This window comes from Hemiscyllium ocellatum, chromosome 34 (genome assembly GCF_020745735.1).
Source record: "Hemiscyllium ocellatum isolate sHemOce1 chromosome 34, sHemOce1.pat.X.cur, whole genome shotgun sequence".
Taxonomy (NCBI): domain Eukaryota; kingdom Metazoa; phylum Chordata; class Chondrichthyes; order Orectolobiformes; family Hemiscylliidae; genus Hemiscyllium; species Hemiscyllium ocellatum.
The window spans coordinates 26,293,451-26,316,692 of record NC_083434.1 but is presented as its reverse complement, the minus strand read 5'-3'; the positions used below and the strand labels follow the sequence as shown (position 1 = coordinate 26,316,692).

The window sequence follows — 23,242 nt, the reverse complement described above, 5'->3', positions numbered from 1 at the left end:
TTTCCGAAGAGGCAGCCTGAGTGAAAATTGTCAACACTGCAATAAATAAACAATACAAGTTACTACCAAAAGAAAATGATTTTGGGGGAAGCAAACAGCTCAAAATTGAGCAGAGAAACTTTGACATGAAACAAAATGATCTAATTTCAAAACAAAACTTGCAATATTTGAAGATAGTGAGATATCTCTGAGACATGAACAGGTACCGCGCATGAATGCAAAATGTGTTTTAAGTGATATTGCAAGTGTTCAGAATCTTGGCAGCGGTCTTCAGTAAAGTTGAGAATCTGTGTCAACAATATTTTTCCACAAATTTCTAGGAAAAATACTTAAAATACCCATTTTGTGGTGGGTAATGACTGATCTTTGTATGTAACCCTACAATTACGGTTCTTTTAATCAAATATGTTGCAATGTTTAATTTAGCCGAAAGCTACAGAAAAATTAAATCTTAATCAAATTAGATGGTGCAACAACTTGGCTCATAAACAGCTGATGTGCAGGTGTATTTTTTGCTTCAAGAATTATGAAATAGCACTTCTATCCTTTTTATTAAGTGAAGTTGAATAACTTTGGCACTTTACGGTTGACGATTACGTTAAACGGTGATGTGCTCTTTTGCAGATGATCGACCGATTAGAGACAGTGAGCGCAAAGCAGCACTAATGCACTTCACTTCAGATCAGGCACATGAATTCCAAGATTGTCCGATTGAGGAAGAAGATAATGAAAGGTGAGAAGAGAAGGAGGCAACAATTTGATAATTTACTCTTGGGTATGTGAATGTATCTATTTTTTAAGTTAACAGCTCTCACATTACACTGTGTGAGTTGGAGGTTAAGAAGGCGTTTGGTATGCTTTCCTTTATTGGTCAGAGTATTGAGTACAGGAATTGGGAGGTCATGTGCAGCTGTACTGGACATTGGTTAGACCACTGTTGGAATATTGCGTGCAATTCTGATCTCCTTCCTATTGGAAAGATGTTGTGAAACTTGAAAGGGTTCAGACAAGATTTACAAGGATGTTGCCAGGGTTGGAGGATTTGAGCTATAGGGAGAGGTTGAACAGGCTGGGGCTGCTTTACCTGAAATATTGGAGGTTGAGGGGTGACCTTATAGAGGTTTACACAATTATGAGGGGAATGGATAGGGTAAATAGGCAAAGTCTTTTCCCTGGGGTGGGGGAGTCCAGAACTAGAGGGCACAGGTTTAGGATGAGAGGAGAAAGATATAAAAGAAACCTCAGGGCCAACATTTTCACGCAGAGGGTGGTACGTGTATGGAATGAGCTGCCAGAGGAAGTGGTGAAGTCTGGTACAATTGCAACATTTAAAAGGCATTTTGATGGGTATATGAATAGGAAGGGTTTGGAGGGATATCGCAGGTGGGACTAGATTGGGTTGGGATATCTGGTTGGCATGGATGGATTGGACCGAAGGGTCTATTTCCATGCTGTACTTCTCTATGACTCTATGACTAACTGTTTTACCAAATAAAAATGCATCTCTAGGAATGTCCCCAGGGTGGGAGAGTCCAAAACTAGAGGGCATACGTTTAAAGTGAGAGGGGAATCGTTTAAAAGGGACCTAAGGAACAACATTTTCATGCAGAAGTGATGCTTGTACGGAATGAACTGTCGGAGGAATTGGTGGAGGCTGGTGTGGTTAAAACATTTAACAAGATAAAAATCACGCAACAGGTTACAGTTCAGCAGATTTATTTGGAAGCACTGGCTTTTGAAGCGCTGCTCCTTCAGGTGGTTGTGGAGCAGGACCATAAGACGCTGAATTTATCGCAAAATGAGTGTCATGCCGCTGAAATATATTGAAGACACTTAGAGGATTCTGGGTAATTCAAGATGGAGAATGGGAAAAATTTCTGGTGGTAACTGCTGCTCCTTTTTTGAGGTATTTTATGTGTTGGAGATGATTTCCTCAAATTCCAGGAGCAGCAATTACTGTTTCATATGCTGTTGCATTGTTTCGGAACTTTGGAAAAAAAAGTCAAAACAACAGCAGTTTTAAAAGGGAAAAGAACAGACAAAGGAAGCAGATGGTGAGGTCAGTGCAGGAGAGAGAGAGAGAGAGAAGAAAAACTGACACCACAGTGAACCTGCACAGTTACTGCCTTTGCTGTTTGAATTCATGTATCGCTGGACATCGGAGTGTGTCTAGGAAAATTAGCAAACAGTAAAATTCACAACTGATGTTGGAGGAACTGTTTGGGCGAAGTTCACAACACAGAACCAGGTAAGTGAATTGTTTTAAGTGTGTGGATTCGTTCTTGATTATATGTTTTTTGAGATATGTCTCTTGATTAAACTTCAAATATAAGCTATAACTATGAATTTAACTGGGGCAGTGTTTTGTAGAGGAATTAAGACGGTGTTATTTTCTGGGTCTGTAGATTGTGAAGGAGCAAAAATGGCCTTTAGTAGAGTGATATGCACTTGTCATATGTGGGAGTTTAAAGAGAGTTTAAGAGTTACTGCAGATTATTGGTTGAGAATCCAATCAGATCGAATGGATCAGTTGGAGAGACAGTTAGAGGCAATGAGGAATTTGCAATAGCAACAGTATGTGATGGGTGGCAGTTATAGGAAGAGGGAAAAGTCACAGATACAGTTACATAGATGGATTAATTCCAGTAAAGATAAGAGAGGTCGGCAGCTCACGCAGGAGTCTTCTGTGGCTATCCCCATTTCAAACAAGTATGCTGTTTTGGAAAATGTAGGGGGTGATCGATTCATTGGGAAACATAGCACGAACAGCCAAGTTTCTGATATTGAGACTGGCTCTAATGCAACGAGGTGTTCATCAGGTTCCAAGAGATCAATTGTGTTCGGGACTTTCTAGTCTGAGGTACAAACACGTTTCTGTGGCCAGAAGCAAAAAATCAGAATAGTGTGTTGCTTCTCTGGTGCCAGGATCAAGGATGTCTCGGGGAGGGTGCAGAATGTTCCCAAGAGGGAGAGGAGCCAGCAAGAGCTCATTGTCCACATTGGAACCAATGACATAGGAAAGGAAAAGGGTGAGCTTCTGAAGGGAGATCAGAGAGTTAGGAGTAATTTACAAAGGAGGTCCTCGAGAATAGTAATACCTGGATTACTCCCGGTGCTACGAGCTAGGAATAGGAAGATAGAGCAGATGAATGCATGGCTGAGGAGCTGATGTATCGGTGAAGGATTCACATTTTTGGATCATTGGAATCTCTTTTGGGATAGAAGTGACCTGAACAAGAAGGACGGATAGCACCTAAATTGGAAGGGGACTAATATATTGGCAAGGAGATTTGCTAGAGCTGCTCAGGAGGATTTAAACTAGTAAGGTGTGTGGGATGGGGTTGGGACCCAGGGAGATAGTGAGGAAAGAGATCAATCTGAGACTGGTACAGTTGAGAACAGAAGTGAGTCAAACAGTCAGGGCAGGCAGGGACAAGGTAGGACTAATAAATTAAACTGCATTTATTTCAATGCAAGGGGCCTAACAGGGAAGGCAGATGAACTCAGGGCATGGTTAGGAACATGGGACTGAGGCATCATGGCAAATACAGAAACATGGCTCAGGGATGGGCAGGACTGGCAACTTAATGTTCCAGGATACAAATGCTATAGGATGGATAGAAAGGGGGGTAAGAGAGGAGGGGGAGTGGAGTTTTTGATAAGGGATAGCATTAAAGCTGTACTTTAGGGAGGATATTCCCAGATATACATCCAGGGAATTTATTTGGGTGGAACTGAGAAATAAGAAAGGAATGATAACCTTATTGGAATTATATAGTAGACCCCCTAATAGTCAGAGGGAAATTGAGAAACAAACTTGTAAGGAGATCTCAGCTATCTGTAAGAATAATAGGATGGTTATGGTAGGAGATTTTAGCTTTTCACACACAGACTGGGACTGCCATCGTGTTAAGGGTTTGCATGGAGAGGAATTTGTTAAGTGGGTACAAGAACATTTTCTGATTCAGTATGTGGATGTACCTACTAGAGAAGGTGCAAAACCTGACCTACTCTTGGAAAGTAAGGCAGGGCAGGTGACTGAGGTGTCTTTGGGGGAGCACTTTGGGGCCAGCGAGCATAATTCTATTAGATTTAAAATAATGATGGAAAAGGATAGACTAGATCTAAAAGTTGAAGTTCTAAATTGGAGAAAGGCCAATTTTGACGGTATTAGGCAAGAACTTTCAAAAGCTGATTTGGGGCAGATGTTCACAGGAAAGGGATGGCTGGAAAATGGGAAGCCTTCAGAAATGAGATAACAAGAATCCAGAGGAAGTATATTTCTGTCAGGATGAAAGGGAAGGCTGATAGGTATAGGGAATGCTGGATGACTAAAGAAGTTGAGGGTTTGGTTAAGAAAAAGAAGGAAGCATATGTCAGGTATGGACAGGATAGATGGAGTGAATCCTTAGAGTATAAAGGCAGTACGCGTATACTTATGAGGGAAATCGGGAAGGCAAAAAGGGGACATGAGATAGCTTTGGCAAATACAATTAAGGAGAATTGAAATGGTTTTTACAAATACATTAAGGACAAAAGGGTAACTAGGGAGAGAATAGGGTCCCTCAAAGATCAGCAAGGCGGCCTTTGCGTGGAGCCGCAGAAAATGGGGGACATACTAAATGAGTATTTTGCATCAGTATTTATTGTGGAAAAGGATATGGAAGATATAGAATGTAGGGAAATAGATGGTTACACCTTGAAAAATGTCCTTTATTACAGAGGAGGAAGTGCTGGATGTCTTGAGACGGTTAATGGTGGGTAAATCCCCAGGAACTGATCAGATGTGTTCCTAGAACTCTGGGAAGCTAGAGAAGTGATTGCTGGGCCTCTTGCTGAGAAATTTGTGTCATCGCTAGTCACAGGTGAGGTTCTAGAAGACTGGCGGTTGGCTAACGTGGTGCCACTGTTTAAGAAGGGTGGTACGGACAAGCCAGGGACTGTAGACCAGTGAGTCTGACGTTGGTGATGGGCATGTTGTTGGAGAGAATCCTGAGGGACAGGATGTACATGTATTTGGAAAGGCAAGGACTAATTGGGGATAGTCAACATGGCTTTGTGCGTGGGAAGTCATGCCTCACAAACTTGATTGAGTTTTTTGAATATATAACAGAGAAAATTGATGAAGGCAGAATGGTAAATGTGATCTATATGGACTTCAGTAAAGCGTTCGACAAGGTTCCCCATGGGAGACTGGTTAGCAAGGTTAGATCTCTCAGAATACAGGGAGAATTAGCCATTTGGATACAGAACTGGCTCAAAGGTAGAAGACAGGGTGGTGGTGAAGGGTTGTTTTTCAGACTGGAGGCCTGTGACCAGTGGAGTGCCACAAGGATCGGTGCTGGGTCCTCAAGTTTTTGGCGGTTACGTAAATGATTTGGATGTGAGCATAAGAGGTATGGTTAATATGTTTGCAGATGACACCAAAACTGGAGGTGTAGTGGACAGTGAAGAGGGTTACCTCCGATTACAACAGGATGTGGACCAGATAGGCCAACGGGCTGAGAAGTGGCAGATGGAGTTTAATTCAGATAAATGTGAGGTGCTGCATTTTGGGAAAGCAAATCTTAGCAGGACTTATACACCTTACTGATAAGGTCCTAGGGAGTGTTGTTGAACAAAGAGACCTTGGAGTGCAGGTTCATAGCTCCTTGAAAGTGAAGTCGCAGGTAGATAGGATAGTGAAGAAGGTGTTTGGTTTGCTTTCCTTTATTGGTCAGAGTATTGAGTACAGAAGTTGGGAGGTCATGTTGCAGCTGTACAGGTCATTGGTTAGGCCACTGTTGGAATATTATGTGCAATCCTGGTCTCCTTCCTATCGGAAAGATGTTGTGAAACTTGAAAGGGTTCAGAAAAGATTTACAAGGATGTTGCGAGGGTTGGAGGAGTTGAGCTATAGGGAGAGGCTGAACAGGCTGGGGCTGTTTTCCCTGGAGCATCGGAGGCGGAGGGGTGACCTTATAGATGTTTGCAAAATTATGAGAGGCTTGGATAGGATAAATAGGCAATGTCTTTTCCCTGGGGTCGGGGTGTCCAGGACGAGAGAGCATAGGTATAGGGTGAGAGGGAAAAGATATAAAAGAGACCTAAGGGGCAACTTTTTCACACAGAGGTTGGTATGTGTATGGAATGAGCTGCAAGAGGATGTGGTGGAGGATGGTACAATTGCAACATTTAAAAGGCATTTGGATGTGTATATGAATAGGAAGGGTTTAGAGGGATATGGGCTGGATGCTAGCAGGTGGGACTAGATTGGTTTGGAATATCTAGTCGCCGAAGGGTCTGTTTCCGTGCTGTACATCTCCATGACTCTAAGACTTCCATCTTTTAGAATGGGTCTGCTAGATTTGGTTCATTAATATGTAAATTCCAGAACTCCGATTAAGTCACATTCTCAAGAATAGCTTCAAATTTTCTAACAAAAAGTGTCATCTCAGCTCAGACAATGCTTTAAAAGTGTGAGGTTAAAGTCAGTCTGTGTCCGAATCTTGAGTCAGGCTGGTTCTATTTCTAAAGTGGAATTTATAGAATATTACATGGATTGACTGTAGGTTATGCATTTTTTGAGCAAAATAAAATATTATTCTCCAAATTCAGATTCACCCCATAAACGTTTTGTGTTCATTGACAGACTTTAACCTCACACTTTTAAAACATTGTCTGAACAGAGATGACACCTTTTGTTAGAAAACCTGAAGTTATTCTTGAGAATGTGACTTAAAAGGAGTGATGTTTAAAAGGTGTTGTGTGATTTTTAACTTTGTCCACCCCTGTCCAACACCGGCTCCTCCAAATCATAACATTTAAAAAAGTATCTGGATGGGTGTATGAAGGTTTAGAGGCATATGGGTCAATTGCTGGTAAATGGGACTAGATTTATTTCGGATATTTTGTTGCCAAGGATGAATTGGACTGAAGAGCCAGTTTCTGTCTCTTGAGACTTTGAGTAGAGTCCCAACATGTTTAGCCTTCACTCAGACCATTCCTGCATTCCAGGTTTCATCCCAGTAAGCCTCCTGTGAGCTGCCTCCCATGAAAGTATCCCTTTACTTCCCTAATAATTGCAAAATATGCCAGTATTTTAGTTGTTAATATCAGGAGTCAGACTAAACTTTCTTCAATATAATGTGCTTTTTTTTGAAAGTTGCATTTTAAAAGAATAAACACCGACTTGAGGAAAGTGCAGATGGGAGCGGAAGGGTAAGACTTGAAAGTGAGAGACTTCTGGGCTTTCAGTACTTGGCCTTGTGAAAGTGCATCGGAGCAGATAGAAAGTAAAAGAGAGAAGAGGATACAGGGGTTAAGTGGTTATTAAACAAGGGGCGATAAGTATTTTTGATTGAGGGTGGAATTTAATTTGATTATTTGATTAATTAAAAGGTAGGCTGTAGAGGATCCCATTTAACTCTGCAAGCAGTTTCCCTTTCCAACATGCAGACGAGGCATAGGAACATCACTTCAGAAAGAAGTAAAGCAAAGAGGAGAATGTAGTTAGGGAGAAACAGGCAGTAGAGAAGAGGTTAATGCAGCTTTTAGTAATTGATGATTTACTGATCATCTCTGTTTATCTTTACACATGAGGGTGTAGCAGGTTCACCAGTCAGTGCCATGCTGGCAAATCCAATCTCTGTCCTTGTCTTTTTGAACTTTGTGTCCTGTGAGAACTCTGATCTGGCAGGCTCTGTTTAAAAACTGTTGGCTGGATTTGGTTGGTGATGTAGTCAGTAATTTTCTCACTTGTAGGACCTGCCTTGGTTAAAAAGTATCCATTTAAGTGCAGTTTTTCTCTTAGTGGGCATGGTGTTGGGAAGAATCTTTTATTCAATACCCTGTGTACCAGCTCATGCTGCCTACGTGCCCTGTCATAGATATTCGTCCAATATATCTACAATGGATAGACTTCAGGAGACATATAGAAAGGAAAAATTAAACTTGCAATCATCTAATATAGCTCTTGCTTATGATCTTAAGACTTCAGAACCCTTTGCTGAGATAGTTGAGTTATCTCAACCCAAGCATGCCTAATGACGTGATACGTGTCCTTGGGCAAATGCCAACAAAGAATAGAAAGATTGTCCATCCAGATGCTCATATTTTATAACCCTGTCCAGTTGGCCTGTAAGTCAACGCAGCCTAACAGAGGGATTATTTTTTAATTAAGTGATGACTGCTGCCAATTTATTTATTTTAAAAAGCAGACAAATTTAAAAAATGATCATTATAGTTATACAAACTTATCTACCCTTTTAGATTGGATTAGATTCCCTACAGTATGGGGAAACAGGCCCTTCGGCCCAACAAGTCCACACCAACCCTCTGAAGTGTAACCCACCCAGACCCATTCCCCTACCTTATATTTACCCCTGACAAATGCATCTAACACTGGGCAATTTAGAATGGCTAATTCACCTAACCTGCATGTCTTTTGACTGTGGGAGGAAACCAGAGCACCCAGAGGAAACCCACACAGGCACAGGAAGAGTGTGCAAACTTCACACAGATAGTTGCCCGAGATGGGGCTTGAACCCAGGTCCCTGGCACTGTGAGGCAGCAATGCTAACCACTGAGCCACTGTGCTGCCACTTGGCTAGTGTTTGAATGTCTGTTCCATCAATTTGTGCTTTCCACTCTCTGAGCTATTACACTTGACAGGCAAAATGGGATCAGTTTGAACTCAACACTCAGCAGATATTGGCAGCTCTCAAGTATCTTGTGCGGTGACCACCCTTCAGCTTTGAGTGTTGCAGACTATTTGGACATGAGCAGTGTCAGGTTTACACCGGGGGGCAAGAGCTACAGCCGGGGAAAAGGCAATTACGATGCGATTAGACAAGATTTAGGATGCATAGGATGGGGTAGTAAAATGCACGGTTGGGCACAATATAAATGTGGAGCTTATTCAAGGAACAGCTACTGTGTGTCCTTGATAAGTACGTACCTGTCAGACGGGGAGGCAGTTGTTGAGCACAGGAGCTATGGTTTACTAAGGAAGTTGAATCTCTTGTCAAGAGGAAGAAGGAGGCTAATGTTAGGATGAGATGTGAAGGCTCAGTTAGGGCCATTGAGAGTTACAAGGTAGCCAGGAAAGACCTGAAGAGGGAACTAAGATGAGCAAGGAGGGGACATGAGAAGTTGTTGGCAGATAGGATCATGAAAAGCCCTAAAGCTTTCTACAGGTATATAAGGGATAAAAGAATGACTAGAGTAAGATTAGTAGTGGGAAGTTGTGCGTGGAGTCAGAGGAGATGGGGAAGCGCTAAATGAATATTTTTTTGTCAGTATTCATAACATTGTCGAGGAAAATACTGAGAAACGGGCTACTAGGCTAGAGGGGATTGTGGTTCACAAGGATCAAGTGTTAGAAATTAGAACATAGAAAAGTACAGTACAGAACAGGTCTTTTGGCCCACAATGTTGTGCTGAGGGTTAATCCTAATGTAAAATAAAATAACTTAACCTATGCACCCCTCAACTCACTGCTATCCATGTGCATATCCAGAAGTTACTTAAATGTCCCTCATGACTCTGCTCCTACCACCACAGCTGGCAATGCATTCCATGCATTCACAACTGTCTGCATGAAGAACCTTCCTCTGACGTCCCCTCAATACCTTTCTCTTAATACCTTAAAACTATGACCCCTCGTGTCAGTCAATTCTGCCCTGGGGAAAAGTCTCTGGCTATTGACTATCCATTCCCCTCATTTATCTTGTATACCTCAATCAGGTCACCTCTCCTCCTGCTTCTCTCCAGAGAGAAAGGTCCGAGCTTAATCAACCTCTCTTCATAAACAAACCATCCGGTCCAGGCAGCATCCTGGTAAACCTTCTTTGCACCCTCTCCAAAGCTTCTGTATCATTCCTATAGTAGGCGACCAGAACTGGACACACTATTCCAAGTGTGGTCTCACCAGGGACTTGCAGAAACAAAACCTCACAGCTCTTAAACTCGATCACCCTGTTAATGAAAGCCAAAACACCATAGCTTTCTTAACAACCCTATCCACTTGGGTGGCAACTTTGAGGGATCTATGTACTTGAACACCAAGATTCCTCTGCTCCTCCACACTGCCAAGAATCAAGTCTTTAATCCTACATTCAGCATTCGAGTTCGACCTTCCAAAATGCATCACTTCGCATTTATCCAGGTTGAACTCCCATCTGCCATTCCTCAGACCCAGCTCTGCATCCTGTCTATGTAGCGCTGCAGCCTGCAATAGCCCTCGATACTATCGACCACCTCCAACCTTTGTCATCTACAAATACTAACCCACCCCTCAACCTCCTCATCCAAGTCATTTATAAGAACTACAAAGAGCACAGTCCAAAGAACAGAGCCCTGCGGGGCACCACTCACCACTGACCCCTAGGCAGAGTACTTCCCATCTACAACCATTCTCTGCCTTCTGTCAGCCAACCAATTCTGAATCCAGATAGCCAAATCTCCCTGTATCCCATACTTCCTGACTTTATGAATGAGTCTACCATGGGGAACCTTATTAAATGCCTTGCTGAAGTCCATATACACTACATCCACTGCTCAGCCTTCGTCAACCTGTCTTGCCACCTCTTCACAGAGCTTAATTAGATTTGTGAGGCATGACCTGTCCCTCACAAAGCCATGTTGATCACGCTATGCTTTGCCAAATAGTCATAAATTCTATCCCTCAGAATTCTTTCCAAAACTTTGCTGAACACAGACATAAAACTGACTGGTCTGTAATTGCCAGGGATTTTCCTATTACTCTTCTTGAAAAGAGGAACAACATTCGCCTCCTTCCAATCCTCCGATGTGGCTCACATGAAGAGTGAGGAGGCAAAGATCTTTGCCAGCGGCTTAACAACCTCCTTTCTCACTTCCCGGACAAACCTAGGATAAATCTGGTCTATCCCTGAGGACTTGTCAATCTTAATGTTTTCCAAAATTTCCAGCACATGAACTTCATCCGTCTTGATCTGGTCAAGCCTGTATCCCAGCTCCTTGAAGTTCTCATTCACAACAAGGTCCCTTTCCTTAGCGAAAACCAAAGCAAAAAACTTGTTTATGGCTTCCCCTATCTGCTCAGACTCCACACACAAGTTCCGTGCGCTATCCCTGATCAGCCCTACCTTCTCCCTGACCATTCTCTTATTCCTAACGTATGAGTAAAATGCCTTTGGGTTCTCCCTAATTCGTCCTGCCGAGCCTTTTTCGTGCCCCCTCCTGGCGCTCATCAGTCCATTTCTGAGCTCCTTCCTAGCAAGTCTGTAATCCTCTAAATCCTCTTGCTTCCTCCACCTTACGTAAGCTGCCTTCTTCCTTTTGATGAGAAGCTCCTCTGTTCTTGTCATCCAAAGTTCCTTAATCTTACCCCTTCTTACCTGTCTCTAAGGAACAAATGCGTGCATCACTTGCAACAACTGTTCCTTAAATAGTCTTCACACGTCTGCAGTGCACTTTCTGTGGAACAATTGCTCCCAGTCTGTACTTCCCAACTCCTGTCTGATGGTGTCATAATTTCCTTTTTCCCAATTAAATATCTTCTCTCGGTAACTGCTCCTTTCACTCTCTAGGGCTGTGGTAAATGTGCAGCAGTTGTGATCACTGTCACCAAAGTGTTCTCCCACCGCATGATCTAACACCTGTCCTGTCTCGATGCCGAGCACCAAATCCAAAATAGCCTCTCCCCTTGTCGCCCTGTCTACATACTGAGTAAGAAAATCCTCCTGAACACACCTGACAAAAACGGCTCCATCCAAACCATCTGCACTTAGGAGGTTCCAGTTGATTTTGGGAAAGTTGAAATCACTCATAACAATAACTCTGCTACATCTGCATTTTTCCAGAATCTACCCATCTGTGAGTTCTTCAATCTCTCTACTGCTATTAGGGGGTCTGTAGAAAACCCCCTTGCTGTTCCTAACTTCAATATTGACTCAGTACGCCAACCTTCCTCAACCTTTGTTTCTGTAGCTGTGATGCACTCTCTGTTTAGCAATGCTGAAGCCCCTCGTCTTTTTATACCATCCTTGTTCTTTTTAAGTGTTCTAAACCCTGGAAAATCAAGCAACCATTCCTGGCCCTGTGAAACCCACGTCTCTATTATGGCCACAACATCGTAGCCCCAAGTACTGATCCATGCTCTAAGTTCGTCACTCTTATTTCTGACAGTCCTTGCGTTAAAGTAGACACACTTAAACCGATCCCTTTGTTTCATCACGTGAGAAACCTTCCCGATAGATTCATTACATACCGTCACTGCTCCATCTGCAACTGCCCCCCTCTCAGATATGTGGCTCTGATTCCCACCCCCCTGCCAAATTAGTTTAAACCCTCCCGAATCTCACAAGCAAATCTCCCACCTAGGACACTGGTGCCTCTCCAGTTCAGGTGCAACCCGTCCTTCATTTACAGGTCCCACCTTCCCCAGAAGGTATCCCAATGGTCTAGGTACTTGAAGCCCTCCTTCCTGCACCAGCCTCGCAGCCACGTATTAAGCTGCATTTGCTGACTGTTCCTCATCTCACTATCTCGTGGCACCGGTAGCAAACCTGAGAACACTACTCGTCCTGTTCTTCAGCTGCCAACCTAACTCTCTGTAGTCACTTTTCAGATCCTCAATCCCTTTCCTGGTTATATCATTGGTGCGAATATGTACCACGATTTCTGGCTGTTCACTCTTCCCCCCTTCAGAATCCTGTAAACCCATTCAGCGAGATCAGGACCCTGCCACCGGGGAGGCAACATACCTTCTGGGAGTCCTGTTCCTGACCACAAAATCTCCTGTCAATCCGTCTAACTACTGAATCCCTACCGCTAGCGCTTTTCTATTCTCCCCTCCTTCCCTTCTGAGCCACAGTGCCAGGCTCAATGCCAGAGACCTGACAACTATGGCTTTTCCTTGGCAGGTTGTCCCCACCAGCACTATCTGAAACAGTATACTTATTGCTGAGGAGAATGACCGTAGAGGATCCCTGCTCTGACCGTCTGTTCCCTTTCGTCCCCCTGACTGTAACCCAGCTGTCCTGATCCTGTGTCTGAGGAGTGACCACCTCACCTGTACATCCTCTCAGTTTCTCCCTCACTCTTCCAGATGATCCGTAGTTCATCCAGCTCCAGCTCCAGTTCCCTAACTCAGTTTTCGAGGAGCTGGAGTTGGGTGCACTTCCAGCAGATGTACTCGGAAGAGACGTGTGAAGTGAGATCTCCCACATTCACCTGCCACATTCTGTAGGAGGAACATGCAACTGTCCTAACATCCATATCCTGCTACTCTGAAAGCCTGCACAGGACTAAACAAAGGAAGAGAAGAAAAAAATTGAGAAACCTGAAAACTTTCCGAATTTACAGACCCTTCGCAAGATTAGAAGAGGTGGGTGGGAGGGAGACCCTACTGTGTAGGGTCTTGGGTTTAGATCTCACCCATTTAAAAACTTCCCGGCAGCCCTCGTTTGTCTCCGCCTTCTCTCCTCGCCCCTCTTTTTTAAAAAAAATTTATACTCACCTTCTCAGCAGTCCTTCACTTCTCCCTCGCACATTTCTTCTGACAAGTGTGAAAATAGATGTATCCCCTTCCCAGGATTCTGTGGGAATTCAGGGTGGAGATTGCCGAGCCTTCGGCTTTGATCTTTGTCGTTATTATCTATAGAAAAAGTACCAGTAGACTGGAGGATAGCAAATGTTGTTCTCTTGTTCACGAAGCGGAGTAGAGACAACCCTGATAAGTATAGACCAGTGAGCCTATCTTCGGTTGTGGGTAAAGTATTGCAAAAGGTTTTAAGAGATTTGTAATTATCTCAATCGGAATAAGTTCATTAGGGATAGTCAACACAGTTTTGTGAAGGGTCGGCTGTGTCTTATAAACCTTATTGAGTTCTTTGAGAAGGTGACCAAACAGATAGATGAGGATAAAGCTGTTGATGTGATGTATGTGGATTTCAGTAAGGCATTTGATAAAGTTCCCCATGGTAGACTACTTCACAATTTACACAGGCACCGTATTGAGGGCGATTTAGCGGTTTGGATCGGAAATTGGCTAGCTGTAAGAAGACAGGGTGATGGTTGATGGGAAATGTTCATCCTGAAGCTCAGTTACTAGTCTCGCAAGGGTCCATTTTGGGGCCACTGCTGTTTGTCATTTTTATAAAAGATTTGAGCTATAGGGAGAGGCTGAACAGGCTGGGGCTGTTTTCCCTGGAGTGTCAGAGGCGGATAGGTGACCTTATGGAGGTTTACAAAATTATGAGAGGCATGGATAGGATAAATAGGCAGAGTCTTTTCCCTGGGGTGGGGAAGTCCAGAACTAGAAGGCATAAGTTTATGGTGAGAGGGGAAAGATATAAAAGAGACCTAAGGGGCAACTTTTTCACGCAGGGGGTGGTACGTGTATGGAATGAGCTGCTGTGGTGGAGGCTGGTACATTTGCAACATTTAAGAGGCATTTGGATGGGTATATGAATAGGAAGGGTTTGGAGGGATATGGACCGGGTGCTAGCAGGTGGGACTAGATTGGGTTAGGATATATCATCAGCATGGACAGGTTGGATAGAAGGGTCTGTTTCCATGCTGTACATCTCTATGACTTGGATGAGAGCATAGAAGGATGGGTTAATAAATTTGTGGACGACACTGAGTTTGGTACAGTTGTGGATAGTGCCAAAGATGTTCTAGGTTACAGAGGGGCATAGATACGCTGCAGAGGTGGGTAGAGTGCTGGCAAATGGAGTTTAATGTAGAAAAGCATTAGGTGATTTACGTTTGAAGGAGTAACAGGAATGAAGAATACTGGCGAATGATAAGATTCTTGGTAGTGTAGATGAGCAGAGAGATCTCAGTTGTTCATGTACATAGATCCCTCAAAGTTGCCACCTATGTTGATAGAGCTGTTAAGAAAGCATGCTGTGTTAGCTTTTATTGGTAGAGGGATCGAATCTCAGAATCATGAGGTCATGCTGCAGCTGTACAAAACTCTGGTGCGGCCGCACTTGGAGTATTATGCATAGTTCTGGTCGCCACATTATAGGAAGGATGTGGAAGCTTTGCTAAGGGTTCAAGGAGATTTACTAGGATGTTGCCTGGTATGGAATGAAGGTCTTACAGGGAAAGATTGAGGGACTTAAGGCTATTTTTATTAGAGAGTAGAAGGTTGAGAGGTGACTTAATTGAGACATATAAGGTAATCAGAGGGTTAGATCAGGTGGACAATGAGAACCTTTTTCTGAGAATGGTGATGGCTAGCATGAGGGAGCATATCTTCAAATTGAGGGGTGACAGATGTCAGAGGTAGTTTCTTTATTCAGAGAGTAGCAGGGGCATGGAACGCACTGCTTGCATTTATATGGCCATTGGATAGGCATATGGACGAGAATGGAATATTATAGGTTAGATGGGCTTCAGATTGGTTTCACAGGGCGGCATAACATCGAGGGCTGAAGGGCCTGTACTGCGCTGTAATGTTCTATGTTCTATCACACTCTGTCCTTACCTGATATCCACACTTCTTTGTTTTCCAGCAAGAGATTACTGATTAAAAACTTGATGTGAGATACCTGACTCTTTATTTTCACTCTTTTCTAACGCAGGCTTGATGAGGTCAATTAGTGTCATAGAGTTTAACAGTGCAGAAAGAGACCATTCAGCCCATTGTGGCTCTGCCAATAATCAAACGTCCATCTATTCTAATCCCTTCTTCCAGAGGTTTGTGTGTAGATTTGTATGCTATGACATTTCAAATGTTCATTTCAATAGTTCTTTAATGTTTTAAGAGTTTCCATCTCTCCTATCCTTTTAGACAATTAGCTCCAGATACCCACAACCGTCTGGGTTAAGCGTATTTCTTCAAGTCCCCTCTCAATCATCTGAACCTTACTTTTCCCTTTAGTTGAGAGGACAAAAACTAGAGATCACAATTTTAAAGTATCTCTCTACTTGCATTGTCTAAGCCCCTCATGACCCTGCACACCTCAATCAATTCCCTCTACTTGAAGAAAAACAATACCAGCCTATCTAATGTCTCTTCATAACTGAATTGCTGCAGGTCAGGTAACATCTGGTGAATCTCCTTTACACTCTTTCTAGTGCAGACACATCCTTTCCTTAGTGTGGTGACCAAATTTGTCCACAGTACTCCAGATTTGGCCGAACTCAGGTTGTATATAGTTCTGTCATAATCACAATTCTCCTGTATTCGATGTCTTGAAAAATGAAGGCAAGTTCCCCACAAACCTCCTTAATCATCCTTTCTACCTGTCCTGCTACCTTCAAGCCTCTATGGATATTCAGACCAGGGTCTCTTTGATTCTCTGTACATCCTAGGATCTTGCAATTTGATGTGTACTCCCTTGCCTTGTTAATCCTCCCAAAATGCAACCCTGACTTGATGGGCTGAATGGCCTTGATCTGCACTGTGGGGTTCCATAATTCTTACACTTTTGAGGATTAAATTCCATTTACCACTAGTCAACCCATCTAACTAGCACGTCCATACTGTACTGTAGTCAAGGCTTTGCTCCTTGCTATTTACCACATCACCACTAATTGTTATATCACTTCCATTATCTGGATTAGGTTATAGTCCAACAGATTTATTTGGAAGTACTAGCTTTCAGAGTGGTGCTCCTTCATCAGCTAGCTAGTGGGGCAGGATCATAAAACATGGAATTTACAGCAAAAGATCAGTGTCGTGCAATTAAAACGATGTATTGAACAAACCTACGTTGCTGTTAACAATTGCATGACACTGTGATCTTTTGCTATAAATTATGTCATATGATCCTGCCCCACTACTTAGCTGATGAAGGAGCAGCACGCTTAAAACAAGTGCTTCCAAATAAACCTGTTGGACTATAACCTGGTGTTGTATGATTTTTAACTTTTTGTCCATTCTGGTTCAACACCAGCATCATTATCTGGACTGACATGAACTAACCCATTATGGACCAGAGATCCAAGTTAAAAATCTTGTTTTGCTTGTTGAAATTAAAATGAAAGAAAAAGTGAGAAGCATCAGTTTTTGGAGCATAATTTTGCAGTATTAACATCTGCAATCAGCACTAAACTGCCAAGGTACAGCTCAAAACGCACACAATCTGCAGACAGTCAATTCAGGCAGTCAATTCATGTAATATTTTATAAATTCCTACTTTGGAAAAAGAGCCAGTTGACTCAAGATTGGGATACAGACAGACTTTAACCTCACACCTTTAATGCATTGTCTGAGCTGAGATGTCACCTTTTTTTAAAAACACCTTAAGTTATCTCGAGAATGTGACTTAAAAGAAGTTCTGGGATGTACATATTAATGAACCAAAACCTGCCACCCATTCTAAAAGGTGAAAGACTTAACAGCAATCTAGGTTTGTTCAATATGTCATTTCAGTTGCATGACACTGTAATCTTTTTCTATAAATTTTGTCTTATGATCCTGCTCCACAGCATTCTGATGAAGGAGCAGTGCTTCAAAAGCTAGTACAGGTACACAATGCCTTATCTGAAATTCCAAAATCTGAAAAGTTCCAAAATCCGAAACATTTTTCATGGAGTGTGGAGCGTTATTTTGGCATGCACACAAGTGACCCAACTCCACAACCATTGAAAGCACGTCACTCAGATGTGACATGGTGGCGAAGCTCAGCACTGGCAGGCGTCAATTGTGTCTCAGCGTTCGTACTGTTCACACGTGCATCTGCTGTTAGGTAATTTAAAAGAAAACTCTGTAAAAATGTCATTTATTGCGAAATCCGAAAAATTTCAAAAAACAACTGGCCCCAGGGATTTCAAATAAAGGAGTGTGTTCCTGTACTTCCAAATAAACCTGCTGGACTATATGATTTTTAGCGTTTGGGGAGTTTAAAGTTCCCTGTATTCTGTACTGATCTAAACCTTTCCAGCTACATAAATTTGCATTTGCTTTTTGTGCAGCAATCACTCTTGTGGTTTGTCTGAATGAGTTTGCTAGTTTATGTTGACAGGACCTGTATTCGCTAAACTGGTTTAGGCTTGCTTTGACTTGTTCATACAGGTCCCTTATAGCCAGCAGAGAGGGTGGTGACTTTTAAGTCTGTCATGCTGGCTTGTTTGGAAACCAGAGCCAAGAGGCAATAGGATGTTCTGCTAAGAACAAATTTTATATGTTGAAGGTTTTAAGCATGGATAGTTAATATAAATGCTTCTCCTATTTTGGCTATGATTTACGCAGCAGAAGCAGCCAAGACCCACGGGCAGCATCAAATGTTAGAGCGGTTGTGACAGATGAGAACAGAGTTCAGGGAAAAGGGAGAAGGAGAAGCAGTGAGAAAGTGAGAACTGCGAAGGTAGAAGGTCAGATGAGGAGGCGGCCAGCAGCAGGAGGTCAAGATCGGTAAGACAAGACCAGCTTTGTTTTAAAAAAAAGGAGTGACTGGTAGGGAAAAATGAAACCAAAATAGAGTCACTTTGGGTTTGGTGGATGAGCATGATGTTGAGTGCACAGTCATGAATGCAGCATTTGTACACTCTCAAATATTATGGTGATACCACAATGGGAAACATTTTGGTATAAAGTGCTTTGGGATATCAAAGGACCATGAAAGATGTCAAATATTGATTGTAAATACAACACCAAGCATTAAATCCTAAGTTCTCAGACAGTGTAGAAAAACAAACAGAATCCATTACTGAGTGCAAAGTCTGACTTAACACCATTGGAATTAGTGCATTATGCTACCCCCAGGTTTTTGGGGGATGCAACTGTAAATTTGGCTTGAGTGACATTTATTGTTGAAGAATTAATCTGATTGGTTGATTCTATGAGAAGTGAGAACTATCATTCACTTTTGGAATATGCATTCAATTCTGGTCTCTCTGATAAAGGAAAGATGTTGTGAAACTTGAAAGGGTTCAGAAAAGACTTACAAGGATGTTGCTAGGGCTGGAGGGTTTGAGCTGCAGAGAGAGGCTGAATACGCTGAAGCTATTTTCATCGGAGCATCAGAGGCTGAGGGGTAACTATGAAGTTAATGAAATCAGGAGGGGCATAGCCAATGCCTTTTCCCCAGGGTAGGGAAGTCCACAATTAGAGGGTATAGGTTTAAAGTAAGAATGGAAAGATTTAAAAGAGAGCTAAGCAACGTTTTCATACAGATGATGGTGCGTGTATGGAAAAAGCTGCCAGAGGTGGTAGTGGACGTTGTATAATTAGAACATTTAAAAGGAATCTGAGTAGGTACATAAATAGGAAAGGTTTAGAATGATAGAATCCTTACAATGTGGAATTAGGCCATTTGGCCCATTGAGTCCACACCAACCTCAATCCCACCCAGACACACCCCCTTACCCTAAACCTGCATTTTCTTTGGCTAATTCACCTAACTTGCTCACCCTGGGCACGACATTCAATTTAGATTAGCCAATTCACCCAACCTGCACATCTTTGGACTGTGGGAAGAAACCAGAGCACCCAGAGGAAACCCATGCAGAACACAGGGCAAATGTGCAAACTCCACAGACAGTCGCCTGAGGCTGGAATTGAACCTGGATCGCTGGTGCTGTGAGACAGCAGTGCTCACCACTGACTACCGTGCTGTCCTGCAGGGAGGAATATGAGCCAAGTTCTGGCAAATGGGACTAGATTAATTTAGAATATTGTTTGGCATGGACGAGTTGGACCAAAGAGTCTGTGTCCATGCTATACATCTTTGAGTAAGTGAGGACTGCAGATGCAGGAGAGTTAGAATCGAAATGTGTGGTGCTGGAAAAGCATAGCAGGTCAGGCAGCATCCAAGGAGCAGGAGAATCAACATTTCGGGCATAAGCCCTTCCTTATCAGGAAGGCTTATGCCCGAAATGTTGATTCTTCTGCTCCTTGGATGCTGCCTGACCTGCTGTGCTTTTCCAGCACCACACTTTTCGATTGTTGTGCATCTCTATCACTCTATTTGCTGATATTAAAGCTCATATTGGAATTTCCCCAGGGCTTATTAATTACTGATTTACTTTTATGGCAAACTTCCTGAACAGAGGTTCACAATGTAGTAAATGAAAAAAATTACCCAATAGATAAATGATTATATGGTGTTATGAACTCAATTACCATTTTTTGGACTTTACTCTTCAGAACATATTATTCCACTACTCTTTTAATCACATTTGGGAATACCTGCATCTCCATTAATTTGCTTTTATTAGGCTAGTATCCTTTTGGAACATGGACTTTCCCATTAAAATGGCCAGGCACATGTTCAATAAACTTTAATATTTACAAATGTGAATGTACAGTTTAGTAAGAAGAATGAAGAGACATGATGTGAAGTAACTATTGAATAAGGTATTGAAACAAACCTTGGATATAAATAAATGCCTTTGGTGATAAGACAAGTTGAGAAAGCATTTGGAAAAAACAATTCTTAGCTTTATGAACTGAGGTAAACGGTATAAAAGAACAGCATTGATACTTAATCTTCACAATAAAATGGTCTAAATCACAGCTAAAGTATTGTATTAAGAAGAAGCCTCAGAGAAGACGCAGAATGGATTTACTGGAGTGGTAGCTTGGATGAATTACATCATTTAGGGTGTGTTCATCTGTTCCGTGATACTAGGAGGAGAGTACATTCTGTACAGAGACAGCGTCAGACCTTTTGAAAGTGAGAGTTACTTTTAAGTGCAGTTCTGCTTTCTGTCATTGAATCTTGCATTATTTTTGCTGGATGTTATTTTATAAATTACCCCAAATACAAAAATGAGTTAATGGAAGATTACTACAACAATTCAGACACTTCCTTGCAATGACGAAGTACAGTTTTCTCCCCGTAACCAAATAATTTAAGCAAGAGGCAATCTCAGAAACTAGAACTACATGATCGCAACTGTGGCATTTCACCATAGGTTTAAAAAAAATTGACTGAAATATTTGAGAAAAAATAAGAGCCAGTGAACCTGGGATTGTAGATCCCATTATATTAGATTAGATTACTTACAGTGTGGAAACAGGCCCTTCGGCCCAACAAGTCCACACCGACCCGCCGAAGCGCAACCCACCCAGACCCATTCCCCTATATTTACCCCTTCACCTAACACCACGGGCAATTTAGCATGGCCAATTCACCTGACCTGCACATTTTTGGACTGTGGGAGGAAACCGGAGCAGCCGGACGAAACCCACGCAGGCACGGGGAGAATTATCCACTAGCTGAACTGACGGAAATGTGTAGAAACTCACTCTACTTTGCCATTCTAACTTGTTCAGTATTTCGGTCTGTGTTGGAGACCATAGTGTGGGTGGAGTGTGCATTTACAATTGTTCCTGATGCCTTGCCAGTCAGCAGCAGGGTTACAGTGCTCCTCTGTGATGTTTCCTTCGAGCAGAGAAAGTTAAGAGGAAATTTGATGGAGGTGTGCAAAATCTTAAATGATTTTTATAGCTTTATTAAGGATCAATTGAATCCAGTGAGTAGTTGAGTCATTGTCCAAAGAACATTGATTTAATTAAACAATTAACAAGAAGATGAGGCTCTGCAAATATTCTCATCCTCAGTGATAGAGGAGTCCAGCTCATCAGTGAAAACAGTAAGACTGAAGCATTTACAGCAATCTTCAGTCAGAAGAGCTGAGTTGATGATCCATCTCGGCTTTGTCTTGAAGTCTCCAGCATCACAAATGCCAGATTTCAGCCAGTTCTATTCTCTCCATGTGATTTCAAGACATGGCTGAAGGCACTGGATGCTGCACCTGCCCTGATAATGTTCTGATAAATGGAATGAAGACATGCTCAAGAATTAGCTGCCTCTTATCCAAGTTGTTCCTGCACAGCTACAACATTGGCATCTATCCAAGAATGAGGATAACTCCCTAGTTCCTTTCTGTCCCCAAAAAGCAGGACAAGTCCAACCCAGCTAATTATTGCCCCACCCCCAGCTACTGTCCATCAATAAAGTGATGGAAGGGGTCAAGAGTACTATCAAGTGACACTTGTACTGCAGTCATCTGCTTTCAGATATTTCAGTTTGGATTCAATCACTCACCACCTGATCTTGTTACAGCCTTGGTTCAAATATGGATGTGTGGTGAGATGTCAGTGCATCCCACCGTCAATGTCATGAGGGTTACCATTAACCAGAAGCTCAGCTTAACGAAGTGAATTAATACTATGGTTACAAGATCGAGTGAGCAGTTGAGAAGCTGAGCATATTGGATGGCATAATATCCACATGTCCCGGGATGTGCTATGTCACTGGATGTGGTGCCTCCCAGCTTGCTTATCTGTGCAAGAGAGATATGTGAGTTACTTGTTGAATTACATGGCAAAAGAGCCATGTCTCTTCCAGGTTTGAAGGTTCCGAGGCAGTTTTTGAAAGTCATCTGAACTCCACTTGAGATACTGCATGCTTGTTCTGAAGAAGTGCCAATGGATTCAAAATGCAGCCAGACTTATTGAGATTTCCCCACTTTTTTTTTGTCTCTGATCTCCAGCATCCACAGTTCTTTGGTTTATTCCAATCATTTGCTTGGTGCTTTCTAAATATACACATAGCTAAAGTGAAGGAGTGCAGATCTATTGGTGGTCAGCAAGGCCAGAAGGGGTCAATGGGCGTCAGCTTCACTCCATTTGCCCCTTTTTCTCAAGGCGATTAGGTGCTGCCAACATTTACCCACAGGGAGAAGGAGCCACAGACAAGACCCAGCAGCTGCTTCTCCGGCTACTCCAGATGTGTCCCGCCGCTCCATCTCCCAGTGCCTGTGATTCCAATATCTGAAATAGGTCAAAGCGAGTAAGGTGAACTTGCATCATTGGGCAGGAGACTGTCAGCAGGCCAGGCCGTCTAGGCTGAAAACTGTCAGGAAGTGACTACCCAACTATTCAAGGTTATCAGGGCACACCACACAGCAAGCTCCCTCCATCCCAGCTGCAAAAGTCAGGCCAGCGCCTCCACATACTGTAAGGGAGAAGAAAGAAATATTGTGAAAATATTTTGGTGACATGGGTGTTCAAGCATTATGGAAGTTCAGCACTTTAGTCTATATATGTATATGCTTCCAGTGTTATTAGCTGTTGCAGTCGTCTTATCGCAATAAGATCAGGTCAAATGAAAGGATGTGGAACATCTTTGTCCAGCAGAGTAATGTGCTGCATCTCAATCTCCAAAAGTGATTCCTCTGACATAAACTGCCAGCAGATAGCCTCAGCCTCAGCCTCAGCCTCATCTGTCAGGGAGCCATGCCAGTATTACTTTAGAATTGTAGCCAACAGTTTATAGATGAGACACTGAGGCTGAAGGCAGAGGAGGAG

The 23,242-nt window shown here is 42.6% G+C and overlaps 1 protein-coding gene across 3 annotated transcripts in view; it reads left to right on the top strand.

The window, feature by feature from the left end:
* Positions 1-23,242, top strand: part of cep72 (centrosomal protein 72) — a 155,064-nt gene that overhangs the window by 37,747 nt on the left and 94,075 nt on the right. For all 3 annotated transcript variants that reach the window (XM_060849960.1, XM_060849959.1, XM_060849961.1), the window contains one exon: positions 625-733. In XM_060849960.1, the coding sequence (XP_060705943.1) occupies positions 625-733 (109 nt within the window). The remainder of the gene's footprint in view (positions 1-624; positions 734-23,242) is intronic.